This window comes from Oryctolagus cuniculus, chromosome 6 (genome assembly GCF_051225735.1).
Source record: "Oryctolagus cuniculus isolate XC-2025 breed Fujian yellow rabbit chromosome 6, ASM5122573v1, whole genome shotgun sequence".
Classification (NCBI taxonomy): Eukaryota; Metazoa; Chordata; class Mammalia; order Lagomorpha; family Leporidae; genus Oryctolagus; species Oryctolagus cuniculus.
In genome coordinates, this window is record NC_142872.1 from 49,707,217 (window position 1) to 49,729,151 (window position 21,935).

General features: G+C 37.3%; 1 protein-coding gene across 4 annotated transcripts in view; it reads right to left on the minus strand.

Annotated features, from left to right (window-relative positions):
• Positions 1–21,935, minus strand: part of GABRB2 (gamma-aminobutyric acid type A receptor subunit beta2) — a 304,599-nt gene that overhangs the window by 182,288 nt on the left and 100,376 nt on the right. For all 4 annotated transcript variants that reach the window (XM_089335044.1, XM_051843578.3, XM_070076397.2 and 1 more), the window contains exon 5: positions 4,519–4,739. In XM_089335044.1, the coding sequence (XP_089191170.1) occupies positions 4,519–4,739 (221 nt within the window). The remainder of the gene's footprint in view (positions 1–4,518; positions 4,740–21,935) is intronic.

Here is a 21,935-nt window from a genome sequence, read left to right on the forward strand (position 1 = left end):
AAAGGTGGGTATTCTAGGGAAACAGGAAGAGCCTAGGGTGATTTCTGCATGGCTGCTGTGAAGATGAAATGATTTGATGGGAAAAATGCATCTGGCACTGTCTGCTGCTTAGCAAGGACTTGCTATTTGTGAGTCTTCTTTCCTTCCCCTCTCTGTCCATTCACTGCTGAATAGATAACATTAGGTCTCTTTCTGCCTTTTTCCAGATTCTTACATCTTTGTGCTAAGCATAAATTACAGTATCTCTTCAATCTCTCTGTTTTCTACTGCTAACATGGTCACTCTCTTTCAAGGTCTTTGTGATATCATGTTTTATAGCTGATTCCAAGTACTAAGTTTAGCACAATATGTATGCTGAACACAGTTATTTCCTCCAGCACTTTTGAAGTTAACCAGTTTAGTTGAATTTTTCAGACTCTGTCCTTTAGCATACCGTCACCTCTGTGTCCTTTATTAAGGCATGCTTGTGAGCAGTGTTGGTGTCTAATTCATCTTCTTGCCTCCAGTGCCTAAGAATGACATGTTCCCTCTCTGTCTTCCCTGACCTTGCCCCACCCTTAGTGGCCAAATGCCTTTTTCTCTAAACCTATAATAGATAGAAAAGTTCAATGTAACAGTTCAATATTCTGCAGCAGTACGAATCACTGAATACAGAAAAAAAAAAAAAAAAAAGAAAATCAACACAGATAAGAAAAATGTGGGAATTGAGGAATCCACATGAAGTTGGAGGGCTCTGATTTTGGAACAGGGTATACATTCCACCTTCAAAGATTACTTTCTTTGTGATCTTTGGTAAGTCGCATCAGCCTCTTTGTTCACTTAAAAGTAAAGATAATTTCAGTTACTAATGCACAAGGCTGTTGCTAGGACTAAACACAGTAGTCCTCTCTTATCAGAGGATAATAGATTCTAAGACCCCCAGTGGATGCCTGAAAATCCTATATGGTACCCCCATCCCATATATAATATGTTTTGTTTCTGTACATGCATGCCTATGATAAGATTTCATTTATGAGTTAAACGCATTAATAAGCTATCAGTAACAGCTAATAATAAAATAGAACAATTAACAATATACATTAATGAAAGTTATGTCAGTGTCCCTTCTCTGTCAAAATATCTTGTTGTACTGTACTCAGCCTTCTGACGATGATCATGTGAGCTGGTACAATGCTCATGTGATGAGATGAAGTGAGACAAATGACACAGGCATTGTGATGTAGAATAAGTCTACTTTGAATGGTCTGCTTTGGGTGAACTGGGTTTTGCAGCCAGGACAATGGTTGGGTGTTATCAGTAGATAGTGCTGAGGCTCAGCAATCCTTTTTAGGTGAAAGTGACTGCCAAAATCTTTTGGAAGAGTATTATAATCTGAGGTTGTTGTCTCTTTCTTCTCAAAAAAGGCATTACTGTAGAAGCTGTAATTCCTTGGTCCTGCAGGTGACTTGAATACTACGTTTCATCTGAGCATTTCAAATATTCCATAATTTTGTCCTTTAATATATGTACAATTCAAAATGCTTGGCAAATTTCTGTAAGTATACGTTATCGGGTCTGTTGCAGCTTTTCCCTCTTCCTCTTCTTCTGCACATGACTCCATAAATTCTTTTATTCCTTATTTTTAAAAATTCTCAGTGGTCTTGGATGTGCTCTTCCAGAAATTCTTCATCAAGCATATTGGAAAATCCTTCTCAGACTCCTTGCTCAACTTTGTTAGTGATGTTTCTAACTTCTCTGTCAATCTCCAGGAAGTATTGAACATCATTCACAACTTTCACTACACTCTTCTAGTAGACATTTTCAGCTTCTGGCTTTAATTCATGCATTGAAGTTTTGATCAATGTTACTGTGTTAACAGTAGTGAATGGTTTCCAGCTTGGCATTATGTTCATAAAAGTGTCTACAGCGATTGCTAATTGAATGTGATCAAACACCCAGCTAGTATATTTTCCTCATGAAGCTGAATAACCGCTGATAAAGGGGCTGACACATATGTTTGTATTTGGGGGTAAAAATACAACCTCAATGTTTTTATTTTACAACAAACAGAAACAAGATTGTCACATCAATTGTCTATTGCTAATAGGATATTCAATTCTTTTTTTTAAGATTTTTATTTATTTATTTTACAGGTAGAGTTACAGACAGTGAGAGAGAGAGAGACAGAGAGAAAGGTCCTCCTTCCATTGGTTCACTCCACAAATAGCTGTAACAGCCTGCACTGCACCAATCCAAAGCCAGGAGCCAGGTGCTTCTTCCTGGTCTCCCATGCAGGAGCAGGAGGCCAAGCACTTGGGCCATCCGCCACTGCCCTCCCGGGCCACAGCAGAGAGCTGGACTGGAGGAGGAGCAACCGGGACTAGAATCCGGCACCCATATGGGATGCCGGCACCACAGGCAGAGGATTAACCCAGTGCGCCACCACATTGGTCCCAAGGATATTCAATTCTAACCCTTCCTCCTCCAAGTATTTTTTTTTTTTTCCTTCTGAGATGGAGCATTGGTGGAGAAGTCCATAAATAAGATGGTTGGCTTCCATGCTCTTCTCTTACTAGGGTGCCAAAACATGGGTAGATCATTTTCATTTTTCTTTTTTTCCTGAGAGTTCATGGCTTCTCTGTTCTGTGCAATATTACTAGTTTTATTATATGACCTGCAGCACTGCCACAGAATAACAGAGTTAATCTGTCATTCCATGTTTTCTGTCTTGGTACCTTTTTGCATTTTTATGAATGGGCATTCCATCAGAAATCTTGTTCCCTTAAAGCCTGGTTTCATCACAATTGAAGACTTCCATTAGGTGATGCCCTTTCTTTTTAACCAACTTCTTCAATGCTACTGAAAATGTGGCAACAGTTTTTTCATCAGCATATTAACCTCCCCAGTAATTTTTAAATATATTTTTTAGCCTAAATCTATTCCCGAGCTCATGTGGTCATCCCTTACATGCAGTAAATGGTGTGGTATCACTCATTCCAGGGAAACCCTTGCTGAAATCTTCACACAGGCTCAATACTTTCTGGTCCAACACACTGCCATCAATCAGAACATGTTTATGTTCATGTGTTCCACCAAAAAATACTGACTTTTCCCTCTTAACTAAGCACTTATCACACACTGTGGCTATAACTTTTGCATTTTGAAGTGCAACAGCAAAACAATCCTGAATTTCCTTTTCTCTTCTTTACAATTTCACAGATAAATTCTTAACCTAGATCTCAGCAAACAGTATATAATATTTTTAATTCCACATTAAGTTGAAACTTCCACTTTTTTACTTAAAGGAAACACTTTACAGCTTCACTTTGACATATTTGAATTGCCAGCATCTCTACTCTAGAACTTTGATGCTAACATTCAGTAAAATAAGCTTTACTTGGACACTGGTACTGTATTATCAGGACAGCTGACCTGAAAACCAAGATAATACTAAGTGACTAACTGGCAGATACTATATACAATGTTGCTGTGCTGTACAAAAGGATCATTCAAGTTCTGGGCATGAGTAGGAAGGGCAGTACAAAATTTCATCATGGTACTCAGAATAGTGCAAATTTTACAATTAATGGGTTCCTCATTTCTGGTATTTTCCATCTGATATGTTCATATCATGGTTAACAGGGGATAACTGAATTTGAATAAAGCAAAACTGCATATAAGGAGAATATTACTGAATAAAAATACCTAAAAATTACTTAGCACAATGTCTGATCCATAACACATATGCCCAACACATGTGTAATATTATAATTGCATCATTATAATAACTCACATATTTATATGAAATAGACTAGAAGCAACTAAATGTTAAAATTAGAATTTCTTCCCCTGTAATTTCTTTGTCATAACATAATAAAAAAGAAATTCATTGTTTTCAAGAGAAGATAGACACTTTTTTCCTTCATTTTCTTCAAGAAACCATCCACTATTTTAAATGTAAAATAAACGAACAGAAGACACTGTCTATTTCACCCTCAGCAGTGCTTCACAATCCTTTTTCTAACAGTGTGGTGCATTTAACAGCACAAACTCACTCCTAACAATCATGAGAAAACGACTTTATTTATTTGCTACACTGCTTGTTGGACAGTGAGAGGGCACAGAAACGTTCCTCTCATCAGAGAACTGTGGCCCAGTTCAGGCAGCTCAGGAGCAATTTCTAAATCAGAGCATCTGCCACGTCCTAACAATTATTTAGCATTCAGTTTTTTCCCATTTTAAAGAAACCCTGGGTCTCAACTATTTGGATATTGTTCATCTCCACTCCTTAAAGAAAGCAGCTTTAGGATCAATAGCTGAATAGGGATATAAGTTTTTAGTTTTTTAGTGAGGCTAAGTCCTTGTGTAAGCATGCTACCCTAAGCTCTCAGATGGACAGTGGATAGGAGGGTTAACTGTTTATCAGAAGAATTGCAGGAGGAGTAAGAAAAACAGCACAATATCCCCTTCCATTAAAGAGAAACAGCTCTTGTTCCCTTCTCCCAGGGAAAGTTATACTTTAAAATAGACATTACAGACCTGAGGCCATAAAGGACCGTGCCATCTGGATGCAGGCGGATCATGCGGTTCTTGACAGTCACTCCATGCACAAATGACTTCTTATCGTTCAGGAAGTAGGTGTCAGGAACCCAGAGCTGGTCTGCCACTCTGTTGTCCAGAGTCAGGTTTAAAGGTATTACATTATAGGACAGCCTCTTATCTCTCCAGGCTTGTTGAAAGTACATTGTCAAAGTATAATCCTGTGAATGTGAGAAGGAAAGTAGTTATTTTGTACCTAAACACACTTGCAGAATAGACAAGCACCTCAGTATTAATAAGCTCCCCTAAACCCACATGGGAAATCTAGGTTGAGTTCCTTCTGGTTTTGACCTGGCCCAGTGATAGATGGGAGCTCTCACTCCATCTGTCTATCTGACTGTCTCTTTCTGACTCTCTGCCTCTCAAATAAATAATAAGTAAACAAGATAAATATAAATGACCACACAATACCAATACATACTACTGACTTACAGACAAATATTATTTCCTTTATCTATTTATTAATAGTAATATTGTTACTAACTGTGTTACTAATATTGTTACAGGCAAATATTATTTTATCTATTTATTAATAGTACTATTGTTACTAAACACTTAACATGTGCCAAGCAACATGATAAGCAGTAGGAATACAGAAGTGAAGAGAATCTATCCATATGAACTTTGTTAATATCTTTCAGGGAGAATGATGTTCATAAATAGTTACTTATTGATGAATTTGTGTTTCCCAAAGTGTAGTATACAGGATTATTTGAGGTGGGATGTCAACATGATTCTCAAAATAATTTTGTATTTCTCTGTGTACTAAAAATTAACTATCATATCAAACCTAAGCTATATATAGTCATTCTTCTCTTCATGTTCTCAACCAATATTTATCATGTATCTAACATGACAGGCACTACTAAAGTGCTGAAATGAAAGTGGGAAACAAGGCAGATCGAATGCCTGCTCTCAAGGAATGTTTAAGCAAAGCATTGACAAAGGAATCAAATAATGTCAAATGATGCCACATCCTATGAACCAAGTAAAACAAGCTATGAAAAATTTTACTATAATGGTGAATGAAAACTTTTTCAAGTTGTCATTGTGCTGAGACCAAAGAAGCAGACTGCCATTAGCTCTCAGAACATTCCAGGTTAAGGGGAATTGGCAAAGGGCACTGCGGTAGCAATGAATTGGCATGAGTGAAGACCATGAAGGAGATCCATTCATTAGAGCCCAGGAATGCAAGGGAGCTGGTACTACAGCAAGCAAGAAAAGCAGTCTCGTCCTCAGTGGAAAGAAGGGGCCATCAATGAAGGATGTAATCTGCTCTGAAGGGAGGAGAAAACATCTACTTTGCATATGGCCGTGTCCAAATACCAATGGGGTCTATGGTCACAAAAGGCTTCTATATGGTTACAAAAGGCAGCCAATGGCAAAATCCTAGGGTGATCACTGATGTCATAAATAAGAGTGTTAACTGTTAAAGGAACAACAGAAGTCAACTGTGCACTTACTCCCCATGTAGGACCTCCATCCTTAATGAGTTTGTATTATGAGAATTAAGTGCAAATCTTGTTCTCAAACTCTATTATACATGTTTTGTGTGTGTGTGGGTGGGTGCAAACTGTTGAACTCAGTGCTTAACATGGAGTTGGTCCTCTGCATATAAAATCAAACTAAAAATGAACCATAATGAAGAAGGGGATGGGAGAGGGAGAAGGAGAGGGAGGTGGGATGGGAGGTGGAGTGGGAGGGTGGGTAAGGGGGAAACAACCACTATCCTCCTAAAATTGTACCTATGAAAAATACATTCATTAAATAAAAACTAAAAAAAAGAAAAGTAGTTTCATGAAGTTTATAATGTAGTAGGGAAAGCAAATTGAAGACAGCCTGTTACAGAGTGGTCAACTTACTACCATAGTAGTTGCTTATAACACTAATCCATTTAATCAAAGTGAGTTTCCTAGGGGATATGACATTAAACTGAGAGTTCTGTGAGTTTCCTAACTATCTAAACCAAATTAATTCAGTCGGCACATCACAAGAATTTAAATCCCAGAGTTTTGGATCAGCAGGCTAAACTCTTGGCTAAACTCTTGTTTAAAAATTGTGAATGGCCTTGGAGTCTCAATTCTGCCATTTCTCAATTTGTTTCTAGAGTATAAATATATACCCATTATGTTTTCTTCAGTTCCTTAATCATAAGTAAAGTGTTTAATATATGTCTGATCTAATTATATTATTAGGAGAATTAAATGCACAACTCAAATGCATTTTGTAAACTACAAAATGTTCTGTATTGTGAATAAAGCATTTCTATAAATACTATATGATATATGATATATTCTCCCTTCTAGTGGGCTATGGATACAATGTGATTGCTCTCTTACCTTCATTTGAATGACTAAGTGAAGGACAAATATTCATTTGACAAAGATAGTTACAAATCCATTTTTAAATCAGCTCACAATGCCCTACATGAGGGCTTTGCAAAAGAAAACACGAATCACCTATTAATCACTTCTGCGATCTGAAAGGTTAGCACAGCACACAGGGTACAAATAGTGAATGAATAAATGACATACATAATGGAACATTAATTTATTCATTCACTATTTATACCCTAGGTACTGGGCTAACCTCTCAGATTGCAGAAGTGATTAATAGGAGATTCTAGTGTTCTAAGGTAAAGCCCTCATGTAGGGCACTGCTGATATAATTTAAAAATATAACTTCTAAGATGTTACATGCTCTAAACATTGAACAGCTTTCATAGGTGTCGCTCCCCGTCTTCGTGGAGGAACGACACAGGACCCTGCGCTGTTCTTTCGTCTGCTCGGCCCTCCCCGGGTTTGCTGCTGGTTCTTCCCGGGTTGGCTACCGACCCTTCCACCTCCGTGGAAGGGCGGTTCCCCCTGCCACATTCCCCACTTCCGCGGGGGAGCGGCACACCGCCGGCCGGCTCTCTCGGGGGCTGCACAGGTGTTCCTCTTAGATGTTCCTCTTAGATGTTCCTGGTGCATGCCGTCTCTCTCCTCCTTTATAGTCCTCCTCCGCCAATCCCAACTCGGCTGCCCACACGCCGAGTACGCTGCTCTCCTCCAATCAGGAGCAGGATCAGCTCCTGGAGGTCATCACTCAAGTTGGCAAGAGGCAGCTGCGTAGATGCTGTTTCCTCCTCTCCCAGCGCCATATTGTGGGAGAGCAGATGCATAGAATAAGTCTTAATTCCAGTAACTTAGTCTAGTCCGAGTTGCTCCCCACAATAGGTAAAGTAGAATCCTCTATAAATCAATATTTTTCCAGTTTTGCAAACATACAGAGTCAGTGTAGTTCTGTAAGTTCACAATCAACTTGCATTGCAATGAAAATACAATTAATGCTATTAATTATATTAACATTCTGGTTATAGTATGGGATATATAATATTTTAATTGAAATTCACTCTAGTGGATTATTTTAGTCAGTGTTTTGGACTATTCTGCAGCATTGTGCTTTGGCAAAGCATTAGTCATATGATTTTTTAAAAATTTATTTGAAACGCATTACAAGCAACCTATAAGCAGGGCATAAGAAATAAGACACTCCATAAATATTGTACTTGAGAAAATAAGTTTGGCAATTTTCAAATATTAGAGATGAAACAGGAAATTTGACAAGTATCCCTATTAGAAGGTGAGGCTACTTATACTTCTCTCACACTAAGCCCACTTGGGATTTAGGAGACAGGATGCTGTTTGAAAGATACTGGAGTTTATCAATTAGCTGAGATGTGTTTTGACACAGGAAATTATATTCTCTTTTAGGCTAAACAAATGGTAATACTGTATGATCCTGTGTTACGTGGTCACTCCTGTTATTTGGCAGCAAAGCAATATGGGCTAAGAATGCTCACAGACAGACCGTGGTGATTCTGCCAACTGTCACATCAAGTTTCATTTCACATATTTTTAAAATCCACATCCTCACTTTGTCAAAAAAGGAGAAGCTCTTGAATTTCAGTAAGTGTTATTGGACATAAAAGAAAGAACAGTCCTGGGTTGCATCATCTCCCCTAAATCCTTATCCACATGTGATAAATCCTTTGAGTTTTCATACTGAAAGTATATTATTCACAATGAACAACCCCACCTTTGGAAAGCTCAGAGTGTTTGTTTTTGTTTCTTTTTAATGGAAAACACCAATTAAGCTACTCCTGTATGTCCTGCCATCCATGTTATCACCACAAAGAACACAAAATAAAGATGGAGTAAGCCTACTACAGCCTATTTCTCCCATTAACTACAACTAAAAATTCTGGAAGAAATAAAAAAGCAACTACTTGACAATTATACAAATTAAGAAACAGTAAGCAGACAGTAATCAAAATGTGAAGAAAGAACACCATTTATTTTTTATTTTTCTTCTCCCTCTTTTATCTCATTCAAACAATGTATACAAAGAGCCAAAAATATAATACTCAAGTGAATGGAAAAATACAATGTTTCTGATTTGAATAGGGAAAATTTTAAAATGTCAAATATTCATAAAATGACTATTTATAAAACTCAATAAATAAAAATTCAACCTCAAGGATTTTTCAAAGATATTGGCAAGTTAATTCTAAATTTAAATGAAAATTTAAAATTTAAATTAAATGAATTGGAATAACCAAAACAATTTTTTAAAAAAGGAACAGAATTAGAGGCCACACCTTACTTGATTTCAAGGCTTACAATTAGGCTACATTAAATGTGGTTATATTGATAGAAATGTAGATCAATAAAACAGAAAGTCTGAAAATAAACCTGCACAACACTAGTTCAATTAATTTTTGAAAAGGTACAAAGGCAATATTTTCTAGAATGCATGAACTTTTATAAAAAAAAGATCTGTATCAACTAGATCATCCCTATGCAAATAGGCATCAGACAGATAAGAAATTTGACCTATATTTTCACATGTCATACAAAAATTAGCTCCAAATGTCTCATTGATCTAAATGTAAAATGACAAACTCAAAAACCTTCAAAAGGAAGCAGGATGAATTTCTCTTTAACCTTAGGTTAGGCAAGTGTCTTTTTGTTCCTTTTTTAAAATTTATATAAGGTGAATGAATTTCATGCATTTCATATATACAGATTAACAGCATAGTGATACTTCACACTCTACCCTCCCTCCCTCCCATGGACTCACCTTTCCTCCTACTTCCTTTCTTTTTAATATTTACAATGAAATACTTTCAGTTTATTTTATAACCATAAGCTTAACTCCCCATTAAGAAAGAATTCAACAAATAGTAGGAAGAAAAAGAAAAACATTCCCCTACAGTGGATATAAGCACTGTAAACAATAACAAAATCTGAAAATGCCAATGCCTGACAGAATTTCTCCAATGTTCTCCTCTAGTCATTTGATGGGATTAGGACAAAAATTTAGATCCTTGATCCACTTTTAGTTGATTTTTGTATAAGGTGTAAAATAGGAGTCTTGTTTCATACTTCTCCATGTGGAGATCCAATTTTTCCAAAGACTGTCCTTTATCCAGGGATTGATTTTAGCTCATCTCTCAAAGATTAGTTGGCTGTAGATTGATTTCTGGAGCTTCCATTCTGTTCCATTGATCTAAATTATCTATTTTTGTGCAAATACCAGGCTGTTTTGATCAAAAGTACCCTTTAGAATAATTTGAAATCTGCTATTGTGATGCAGCTTTGTTGTTGTTATCTAAGATTGCTTTAGCTATTCAGGATCTCTTGTGTTAGCACAAGAATTTTAGTACTGTTAGTATGTTGATTTGTATCACACTGGGTCTGTAAATAGCTCTTAGAATTGTGGACATTTTGATGATATTAATTGTTCCAATCCATGACCATAGAAGATTTTTCCATTTTTACAACAAAGAAAGAGAACTATAGACCAATAACACTGATGAACACAGACACAAGAATTCTCAACAAAATACTAGATAATTGAATCCAATAAGGCATCAGAAAGATCACTCACCCTGGTATGCAGGGATGGTTAAATATCCACAAATCAATAAATGTAATACATCACATGAACAAACTGAAGAATAAAACCATATGTTTATCTCACTAGATGCAGAGAAAGCATTTGATAAAATACAACATCTTTTCATGATAAAAATCTTGAGCAAATTAGGTATAGAAGGAACATTGCTCAACACAATCAAAGTAAAATACAACAAACCCATAGCCAGCATCATATTGAATGCGGAAAAGTTGGAAGCATTTCCACTAAGATCTGGAACCAGACAAGGATGACCACTTTCACCACTGCTATTCAATATAGTTTTAGCCAGAGCCATTAGGCAAGAAAATGAAATCAGATGGATACAAATTGGAAATGAGGAAGTCAAATTATCCCTGTTTGTAGATGACATGATTGTATAGAGAGGGGAACCAAAAGACTACACTAAGAGACTACTGGAACTTATAAGAGAGCTTGGAAAATTGGCAGGATATAAAATTAACACAGAAAAATCAATAACCTTTTTATATACAGAATGTCATGGCTGAGAAAGAACTTCTAAGATGAGTTCTATTAATAATAGCTGCAAAAAATCTTAAATAATGGAATATATTTAACCAAGGAAGTAAAAGATCTCTATGATGAAAATTACAGAACATTAAAGACAGAAATAGAAGAAGACACAAAAAATGGAAAATTTTCTGTGCTCAAGGATTGGAAGAATAAATATCATCAAAATGTCCATACTTCCAAAAGCAATTTCCAGATTCAATGCAATCCCAATCAAAATATAAACAACATTCTTTCTTTCCAGGTCTAGAAAAAACAAAGCTAAAATTCACATGGAAACACAAGAGACCCCGAATAGCTAAAGCAATCTTTTTATTTTATTTTTTTATTTTTTGACAGGCAGAGTTAGACAGTGAGAGAGAAAGACAGAGAGAGAGAGTTACAGAGAGACAGAGAGAAAGGTCTTCCTTCCGTTGGTTCACTACCCTACAGCCAGCGTTGTACTGGTTGGAAGCCAGGAGCCAGGTGCTTCCTCCCAGTCTCCCATGCAGGTGCAGGGACCCAAGCACTTGGGTCATCCTCCACTGCCCTCCTGGGCCACAGCAGAGAGCTGGGCGGAAGAGGAGCAACCAGGACTAGTACCCGGCACCCCAACTGGGACTAGAACCTGGGGTGCCAGCGCCGCAGGAGGAGGATTAGCCAAGTGAGCCATGGCGCCGGCCCTAAAGCAATTTTAATAAAAACAAGCAGAGGCATCACAATAACAGATTTCAAGATGTACTAAGGGGCAGTTACAATCAAAACAGCCTGGTACTGGCACAAAAATAGACCTGTAGATAAATGGAACAGAGTACAAACTCCAGAAGTCAACACATCCACAACCAACTAATCTTTGACAAAGAAGTAAAATCAATCCCTGGAGAAGATGCAAGTGACAGAAAGGGAGAAAATATTTGCAAACTACACTGCTGATAAAGAATTAATATCCAGAATCTATAAAGAGTGCAGGAAATTCAACAATGAGAAAACATTCTAGTTAAGAAATGGGCAAAGGTTAATCCTTGGACTTGCGGCACCAGCATATGGGTGACAGGTTCCAGACCTAGTTGTTCCTCTTCCAGTGCAGCTCTCTGCTGTGGCCCAGAGGGCAGTGGCGGATGGCCCAAGTGCTTGGGCTCTCGCACCCGCATGGGAGTCCAGGAGGAAGTACCTGGCTCCTGGCTTTGGATCGGCGCAGCGCTGGCCGTAGTGGCCATTTGGGGGGTGAACCAACGAAAGGAAGACCTTTCTTTCTGTCTCTCTCTCACTATCTAACTCTCTGTCAAATTAAAAAAAAAAGAAATGGGCAAAGGACATGTATAGGCATTTTTCAAAAGAGGAAATTCAAGTGGCCAATAGACACATGAAAAAATGCTCAGTATCACTAGCAATCAGGGAGATATAAATAAAAGCCACAATTAGAATGGCTCTACTATAGCAATCAACAAACAATAAATGCTGAGGAGGATCTGCAGAAAATGGTACCACAATCCAGTGCTGGTGATGATGCAAACTATTACAGCCATTGTGGAAGACAGTACAGGGATATCACAGAAAGCTGAAAATAGACCTACTATATGTCCTAGCAATCCATTCCTGGGAATTAACTCAAACAAAATGAAATCAGCCTAAAAAGAGTTGTCTATACCTCCACATTTACTGCAGCTCAATTCACAATAGATCAGATATGGAAGCAACCCAGATTCCAACAACTTATGACTGGATTGTGACATATATAGTATGGAATACTATAAAAAATAAACTCATAAAAAATAATGAAATCCTGTGTTTTGCAACAAAATGGATGCAACTGGAAATCATTATACTTAGTGAAATAAGCCAGTCCCAAAAAAACAAATACCATATATATTCCCCAATGTATATGAGTGAAATTGATGTTCTGAGATTCAACCATTGTTTAGAGCCCTTGACTCTACTGTTGAGAAAGAGGGTTTTTTTTTTTAATTACTATTTGTTTAACTCCTTAATTAACGTAGGATTAATCCTATGAGTATAAAATGGACTGAGAGTAGATCACTTTGAAAATTAAAGGAAGGGGGGCCGGCTCTGTGGCATAACAGATAAAACCGCCGCTTTTAGTGCCAGCATCCTGTATGGGCGTGGGTTTGAATCCTGGCTGCTTCCACTTCATATCCAGCTCTCTTCTGTGGCCTGGAAAGCAGTAGAAGATGGCCCAAGTGCTTGGGCCCCTACACCCACATGGGAGACCCTGAAGAAGCTCTTGGTTCCTGCCTTCGAATTGGTGTAGCTCCAGCCACTGCAGACAATTGGGGAGTGAACCAGCGGATGGAAGACCTCTCTCTCTGCCTCTCCTTCTCTCTGCGTAACTCTCACCTTCAAATAAATAAATAAATATATAAATATTTTTTAAAAAAACTAACGGAAGGAATAGGAAAGGAAGGAGGAGAGAATGTGGGCGCACAGACAAGAGGGAAAGGAAGGTGTGAAGTAATACTAGGCTCCTAAATCTGCATATACAAAATACAAAAACTTGTTTACCTTAGAAAAATTTTTTCAAAAAACTCTGCTTTTCAAATAAATAAATAAATCTTTTAAGAAGTCACAACGAGATTCTAATACATACCCATCAGAAACAGCCCGAACGAAAAGCATCATAAAACAACCAATTACTCAAAGTGTCACTGAGGGTGAACAGATACTGCAAGTTGAATAGAAACTACAAGCCACTTTGAAAACAGTCTGGTAATTTCCAGTACAGTTAACATGCATTTGTCATATGACCTAGCAACCTCATTCTTATATGCAAACACTTAGAGCATTTCATTTTATTTTTTCAATTTTTAAAAATTATTAGGTGGTTTACTTTTTTAACTTCATTTCTAAATTGATTTTAGGTTGATTATTATAAAAAGAGGATAGATTCAATCTAGTACACAGATACTATCCTAAGAATATAATGATGTTTCCTTCCACATTTGCTCCCTCCCACCCTCCCTCTCCCTCTCTCTCTTAATTTTTAAGATAACATATTTTCAATTTACATTTAATTAAAAGGCTAATGCTTCATTAAATACAGAGTTCAACTACTAGAAAGGATAAGACTACTTCAGTGGGAATGTAGGCATGGGCTCTTAACTGTCAAAACTGGAACACTTCTCAACTAACAAAGGTTTACTAGTCAGGATTTTGATAATACAACATAATACGCAAGCCACTTATTAAGGAAGGAGGCTTATTTCAGCCCATGGCTTTGGTGGTACACAGCCCAAGATCAGTTGGTCGCCGGTGGTTCAGCATCTAGTGCTGGTGTTCTTGATGGTAGAGTACTGAGGTAGTACATAGGTTACCTGGCAAGAGGGAACCTGCATCTGTCTATCTCTCTCCTTTTAAAGCCACCGTGATTTGATACTGGAAGCTCCACCCAGATAACCAAATCCAAATTAAGTGCTTCCCAAAGACTCCACATTCAGACACCATAATTGGATTGTTTCCACCCTCTTAGTACCACTAAAGTAAGAGAGCAGGGACCAAACCTTTAACCCAAGAGTCTCTGGGGGACACTCAAACTAATACCCATGCAAAGGAATAAGCAAGCTGTGGTGCATCCATGAATAGCTTCAGTGGCTTTCAAATACAAAAAGTTAAGTAAAAAATGCCAGATTAAATGAATATGTATTAAATGATCCTACTTATATGACACTGAGGAAAAAGTAAAAGTACAGGAACAAAGTACAGATGAGTCATTCCTGGGAGACAAGGCATGGGGGACGATGACTATAAAGGGCCATATGAGAGCATTATCCTGAGTAACAGAACTGTCTTGAGTCCTAATAGCAGGGATAGTTACATGACTTTGGGCATTTGTTAAAACTCAAAACATGTACAACATGAGTGCATTTTTTTTCTGCATGTCAACAAAAGAAAGGAAAGAAGGATGGAAAGAAGGAACAAAGGAACAAAGGTAGGAAGAAAAAAGTAATCATGGTCTCCAGAGTCAGAGAAATCCTATTTCATATTCCAGTACTTTCATCTCTCTTAAGGAATGACCTTGAGTGAATCCTCTCAAGTCACTGGGCCTGTTTCCAACACAAAAGAACAGCCATCACTAATTAAATTAGGAATTAGGAAAAATAAGAAGTGTTTTGACATCTGGGTTGGAAAAGGGAAACAGAGTAATGCTACAAATAAGACTTCTTTATGCATACAAAGGGCATACAGAGGTCCCCAACAGGAGGGGTTGATGAGACTCTTAGTTTCCAAGTTGTGCATTGAGGCACTGGAGTAGTTGGTTTGCAAGGCTGCTGGTAGAGATAAAATAATTCCATATTAGAAAATGTTCTCCTGATCTTATATGCAAATTCATGTTGTCATCTTAAAATATTTTAGATGTCTGAAATAATTTTTAGGTTTTATTTCATTCTTATGTATTCAAAAAGCAAAGAGACAGAGAGACATCTCCCAACTCTCTACTGGTTCACTCCTCAAATACCTGCAATAGGCAGGTATATTTAAAAAAAAAAAAAAACATGAAACAAAAGGACTAAATTCTAAGGATTATGATGCCACGCTATTTTCACTATTAAAAACCTACTTTTCCCCCATGTATAGAAGAAAGACATTATATCTGACATATAAGTTATTAGCCAAATAGACTGCAATAAGACGAAATTTTAAACAATTCTTCATGCTCACAATTATAGCCTTCGACTTCTTTGAAAGGAAACACTATATCTTATTCAAGGCTGCATAACCAAAATTGAAATCACTGTCTCACAAATGGTAGGAACAATTACTTGCTGAATTTCAGAAAGTTCTTGAGAACACTGGGGATAGGTACAGGGGTCTCTAAAATATACATACTCTTTGTGGTTTTCATTCTCAGGGATATTTGTAGAAAATAATTAAGCAATTTTACCTCCAAATATTGCAGCAATATCTTACATCTGTCTAATGCCAATACCAATAATCTAATTTAAGGTACTACTATATGTGAGTTATGGGAATGCTATCATTACTGTCTTGCATTTGACCCTTGCCCAGTACAGGGGAGCAGGAATGTAAAAGATAGAAGATGTGTCATCATTCCCAAATAACGTCATCCCAATGCTTTTAGCTTCACTTAGAACAAAATTCAAAGTTATTGTTATGGCCTTTACAGCCCAACATGACCTGGATCCTGTCTATTTCTGTGAAATAACCTTCTATTCTCCCATATTTTCCCTCACCTCAACTTTCTAAGCCATTATTTATTGGTTTAATTGTGTATTTTTCATATCTCTCAACTAGAAAGTAAGACCCATGAAAATTAGTTGCTTTTTCAGACATGTTCATCACTGTGTTTCAAAGCCTACAGGGGAGCTTAGCAAGTAATAGCCAAACAAAACCCCATTTTTTGAAACTGCATGAAATAAAATATTAACATCCCAAAATATATATTATTATGTTAGCAATAGTATTAAAAATCAGTAGAGGTCTAAGTCTTTAAGTATGAAATTAAGTAAATAAACAGAGATTTGTAATGCAATATGTAAAGGCATGAAAATAATGTTGTAGGTGCTAGCACCGCAGGTTCTAGTCCTGGTTGGGGCACCAGTTCTGTCCCGGTTGCTCCTCTTCCAGGCCAGCTCTCTGCTGTGGCCTGGGAAGGCAGTGGAGGATGGCCCAAGTGCTTGGGCCCTGCACCTGCCTGGGAGACCAGGAGGAAGCACCTGGCTCCTGGCTTCGGATCGGCGCAGCGCTGGCTGTAGTGCACCGGCTATAGCGGCCATTTGGGTAGTGAACCAACGAAAGGAAGACCTTTCTTTCTGTCTCTCTCTCTCTCTGTCTAACTCTGCCTGTCAAAAAATAAATAAATAAATAAATAAATTTTAAAAAAGAAAATAATATTGTAAAGTTAATTAGTGACAGTAATAGATGCTTTTAATAGATTAAAACACAGTATTACATATTATCTTCCTAAAGAGAACTGGAAAATAACACACACAATATAACCTGAAGGAGACAGGGAAAGAGAGATAGAGAAGAGGGAGAGAGAGAGAAAAAAAATATATTAACAGAAAATGTACCCAAGAATTCACAGTGGTATCTCTGTGTGGTTAGAGTGACCTTTCAATTATTTTTATTATTCTGTATTTTTTGTTTTAGTATATAAGTTATCTCTATACCAAAAATTAGACAATTATTTACTGAATTAAATTATAAAATAACATAAAATAAATTATAAAAATATAACCTAACATTACAAAAACATCATTACTATCTGCATATGTCAGAGCTTGGTGTAAGGAAAAGGATCTCTACACAAAGTCACAAATAAATAGGCCTCAGCCTATAGGTTTATTATTTCAAAACATAAATCACCTTTATTGATTAAGGAGTTTATTTAGAATGATTTAAAAAGTAAAGGCTTAAATAGCCAACAATATTTCCTTTTCCATGGAAATTCACACTTAAGACTTCATTGATAGGTGATAATTCATTCTTATTTTCTTTCTTAAGCACCAGAAAAAATCTCAAAACCTTCCTCTGGTATTAACTTTCAGTATTTTTCACCTCACTGGAAGTAAGGTTTTTATTTCTAATGCAAATCCTGTAAATATATTTTTGTTTTAACACTCAAATGAGATGAACACACACACACACACACACACACACACCGGTTCACTTAAATATTAAGTCTAAAAGCACTCTGTATACTGCAATGGAAGTTCAAATATATATTCTACAAAATCTTTCAAAGATACTCCATTATAAAAAAGAAAAAAAAAAGATACTCCATTGTTTATGGAGACCAAAATCCTTACAAAACTTGACAATTTGTTCTCATTTCACCTCTCTCTTCTCATCCACAGTCAATGATCTGATATAGAATGGAGGATACTTGTTTAAGGGTCTCAGATACAGGATGTGGAATCTACCACTCTGATGATTCTCGAGTCCTTCAATACCTGGTCTGAAGCATCCCCCAGCTGCTGAATTCATCTGTTACTTACTAGAATGTCATTTCCACGAGGGAGTGGGTAATCTCCACAACTAAACTGTATGGTGCTCTTTGATGTCAAATTTATTTATGAGGTCATGATCTCTTCATAATAAGAAAAATAGTAAAGGGTTCCAGGCATCTTATATTTTTATAAAAAAGATTTATTTATTTGAAAAGCAGAGTCATAGAGATAAAGAGAGAATGGTAAAGAGAGATTTTCCATTCTCTACTTCACACCCCAGCTGGCTACAACTGCCAATGCTGGGCCAGGCTGAAGCCAGGAGCCAAGAGCTCCTTCTAGGTCTCCCACAGGGGTGACAGGGGCCCAAGAACTTGAGTCATGTTCCACTGCCTTCCCAGATATGTTCACAGGGAGTTGGATTGGAAGTGGAACAGCTGCAATCAAACTGGGTTGCTAGCAATAATGGGTGGTGGCCTAGGCATCTTATCTTTAATTCACTTGGCTCTTCATGAATATTTATTCATGATACACTAAAGCTTGTTCTCACTTTTTATGCATCCTGCATGAATTTCGTATTTTGATTCCTGTACCCCTTTAACCAATCATTATTGCTAAATCCCCCAAGGAATTTGTTCTCCTCCCAGTTGGCATCTCAGAGTCTTCTTTTCCCCTCTTCTACATGTTTCAAACATCCTCAGCGTTACTGGTGTTCTCTAAGTTTCTCATAGCTGGTCTAATTCTGCCATCAAATTTTGCTAGTAGGAAACAATTTATCTATCTAAAGCAAAAGGGACACAGTTAGCAATGCAAATATTCCCACAAAACTGATTATATATGCCTAGCTCTTCAAAATGCTCTGTCTTCCATATCTGATCCCTCAAACAGCTGATTCAATTGCAAGTTACTGCAGTATTTCCACATTCTCAACTCCTTAACTAGAACGTAATGGAGTAAAACTCAGCTTTCCTCTTAATAGAAGCCATCACACCAGATGTTCAATTGCAGCATTTTGTAAGAAACACATGGTGGTAGCCATTACTAATTGCTACAGACACATTCAGGATGTGAGAGCTTCACCTAAGATCACCCAAATGGGAAATCCAAGTTCAGATTTGACTATTTTCTTGTATATGAAACAAAAATGCTCATCGTCAAAGCAACGGGATTGTCTACTATACTCTTGGCTCTTTTTGCATTATATTACAAAGGTGCCTTTTCATTGTTAATGAGACTAGATCTAAGGATGGCTCAAAAATCCAGTCATTATAAGTAAATGTGTCTCTTAATAGGTAATATGCCTAGCAGGGTACTTGGTTCACCTTGAGATGATGAGCATTAAAGGTATGCTAGATATATATCATATGATTCAATCACTATCAATCTGTGCTTTTTAATTACTCTATAACTGTATCTCAAATTGATTTAGACCATTTTGTCTTCTAATTAGTCTAAGCCCAATTCTAACACCTAGTATGGTCTCTAAGCTCAAAGTATTGCATACGTTATTTCATTACGCATCACAGTAGTCCTATAAGTTCCAGATTAGATACTACTTACTAACTGCTGTGAGACCATGGGTATGCTACCTAATGTCCCTGAGATATCATGCTCCATAAAAGAAGGGAAATAACAGCTCCTATCAGCAAATAAATTTACCCACGATAAATGACTAGCAGATGTCTGGCTCCGATTAAGTGTTCTACAAGTGTCTGCTATTATTATTAGCCTTATTTTCATTATTGACATTTTCCAAGAAATAGACCAAGACATAGAGATGTCAGTGACTTTTCCAAGCAATCACTTAAGGATTTTCTGACCACTGAGTCTATGTTCTTAGTATTTCACCAAACTGCCTATGGAACACCCACGTGAATATCACTTCTGGATTTGACCCTTTGTTTCCCACATTGCCCTTTTTTTTTTTTTTTGACATGCAGAGTGGACAGTGAGAGAGAGACAGAGAGAAAGGTCTTCCTTTGCTGTTGGTTCAGCCTCCAATGACCACCGCGGCCAGCGCACCGCGCCAATCCGATGGCAGGAGCCAGGTACTTATCCTGATCTCCCATGGGGTGCAGGGCCCAAGCACTTGGGCCATCCTCCACTGCACTCCCTGGCCACAGCAGAGAGCTGGCCTAGAAGAGGGGCAACCGGGACAGAATCCGGCGCCCCGACCGGGACTAGAACCCGGTGTGCTGGCGCCGCAAGGCGGAGGATTAGCCTAGTGAGCTGCAGCGCTGGCTACACATTGCTTTTATCCTCTTCCACATACCTCCAAAATGCAAGGAAATATGTATTTGCCATATAGAGTCAACAAAAACTAGAACAATTTGGGGCATTTATAAAATACATTATTGGAATGAAAAAAGGTGAGTATTGGGGCCAATATTGTATCATAATGGGTAAAGCTTCCACCTGTGATGCCAGTAGTCCATACTTATGCCAATTTGCGTCTCAACTGCTCCACTTCTATTACAACTCCATGCAAATGGCCTGAAAAAGCAGTGGCCACTGCCATCCATGTGGGAAAACCAGATGAAGCTCTTGGCTCTTGGCTTCAGCCTGGCCCCCCAAACCTGGCTGTTGAGGCCATCTGGGAGTAAACCAGTAGGTGGAAGGTTCCCTCTCTCTTTCTGCTTTTCAAATAAATAAATAAATCTTATAAGAAAAAAAGGTGGTTGGTAATCCCTGGGAATTCCCTGCAGTTTGAATAATGCAGTTGTACAACAATATACACATGTACCTGAGCATGCACAGAAACCAAATTTTACATAAAAGGTGACAGCATCAAGTCACTTTCAGCACGCAGAATGGTGAAAATATCCCTGGTAACATAGAGTGTATACCTTGATCCTGAGTAACTACCTAAAGTAACTATGGGGACACTGGGTACTATCTATAATAATGCACTATTCAATGTTAATTCAGTTCAAGAAGTTTTTCCAACAAATTAAAACATGCTTAGCTTGGATTCATACCACTTCAGGGTGTTTCTTCAGTGTAATGGTGACAATTATTATTTAACTCATCACTGATGTCAAATTTATTTATGAGGTCATGATCTCTTCATAATAAGAAAAATAGTAAAGGGTTCCAGGCATCTTATATTTTTATAAAAAAGATTTATTTATTTGAAAAGCAGAGTCATAGAGATAAAGAGAGCATGATAAAGAGAGATTTTCCATTCTCTAGTTCACACCCCAGCTGGCTACAACAGCCAATGCTGGGCCAGGCTGAAGCCAGGAGCCAAGAGCTTCTTCTAGGTCTCCCACAGGGGTGACAGGGACCCAAGAAATTGACTTTTCTTTTGTTAAGTTTTTTCACTTTTCTTTAATTTTTTAACTTTTAAAAATTATATAAAAGGAATAAATTTCATGTATTTCATATATACAATTTTAACAGCATAATGATACTTCTTATGATACCATTACACAATAGTAAAGAACAAAATGATTAGGATTACCTGACTATAACTGAGGACTTCTGATTTCAAATAAATAATAACACACTCACACAGCATAATCTTGAAAAATAAAAACTTTCAGTATTTTTATAACCAACTTTTAAAATGGTCCTATAATTTTTGTTCAGAGTAAGAACAAAGCTCAGATTACCTCCTAATGCTTAAAAGATGTGCTAAATTTTCTGCCATATTTAGCAAAATAACAAAGCTATGTAGCTTTGTTTCCTTTGAATGCCTCCATCCTAAAGATACTCAGCCAACTTTTCTAAATAATATAATTATAATGATTTATATAACTAATTTATTATTAAATGCCAGAAGTTAGGCAGTATGGCCTGATTCAAAGTAAGGAAAATGTGTAGATAAGGGCACATAATTTTCATGAATATAAAACATTAAATGTAAAATAAATAATAAAAACTTTTCCCAGCTAAGTTTAAAGAAACAAAAGTTAAAGATTTCATTTCCAGGCCGGCGCCGTGGCTCACTAGGCTAATCCT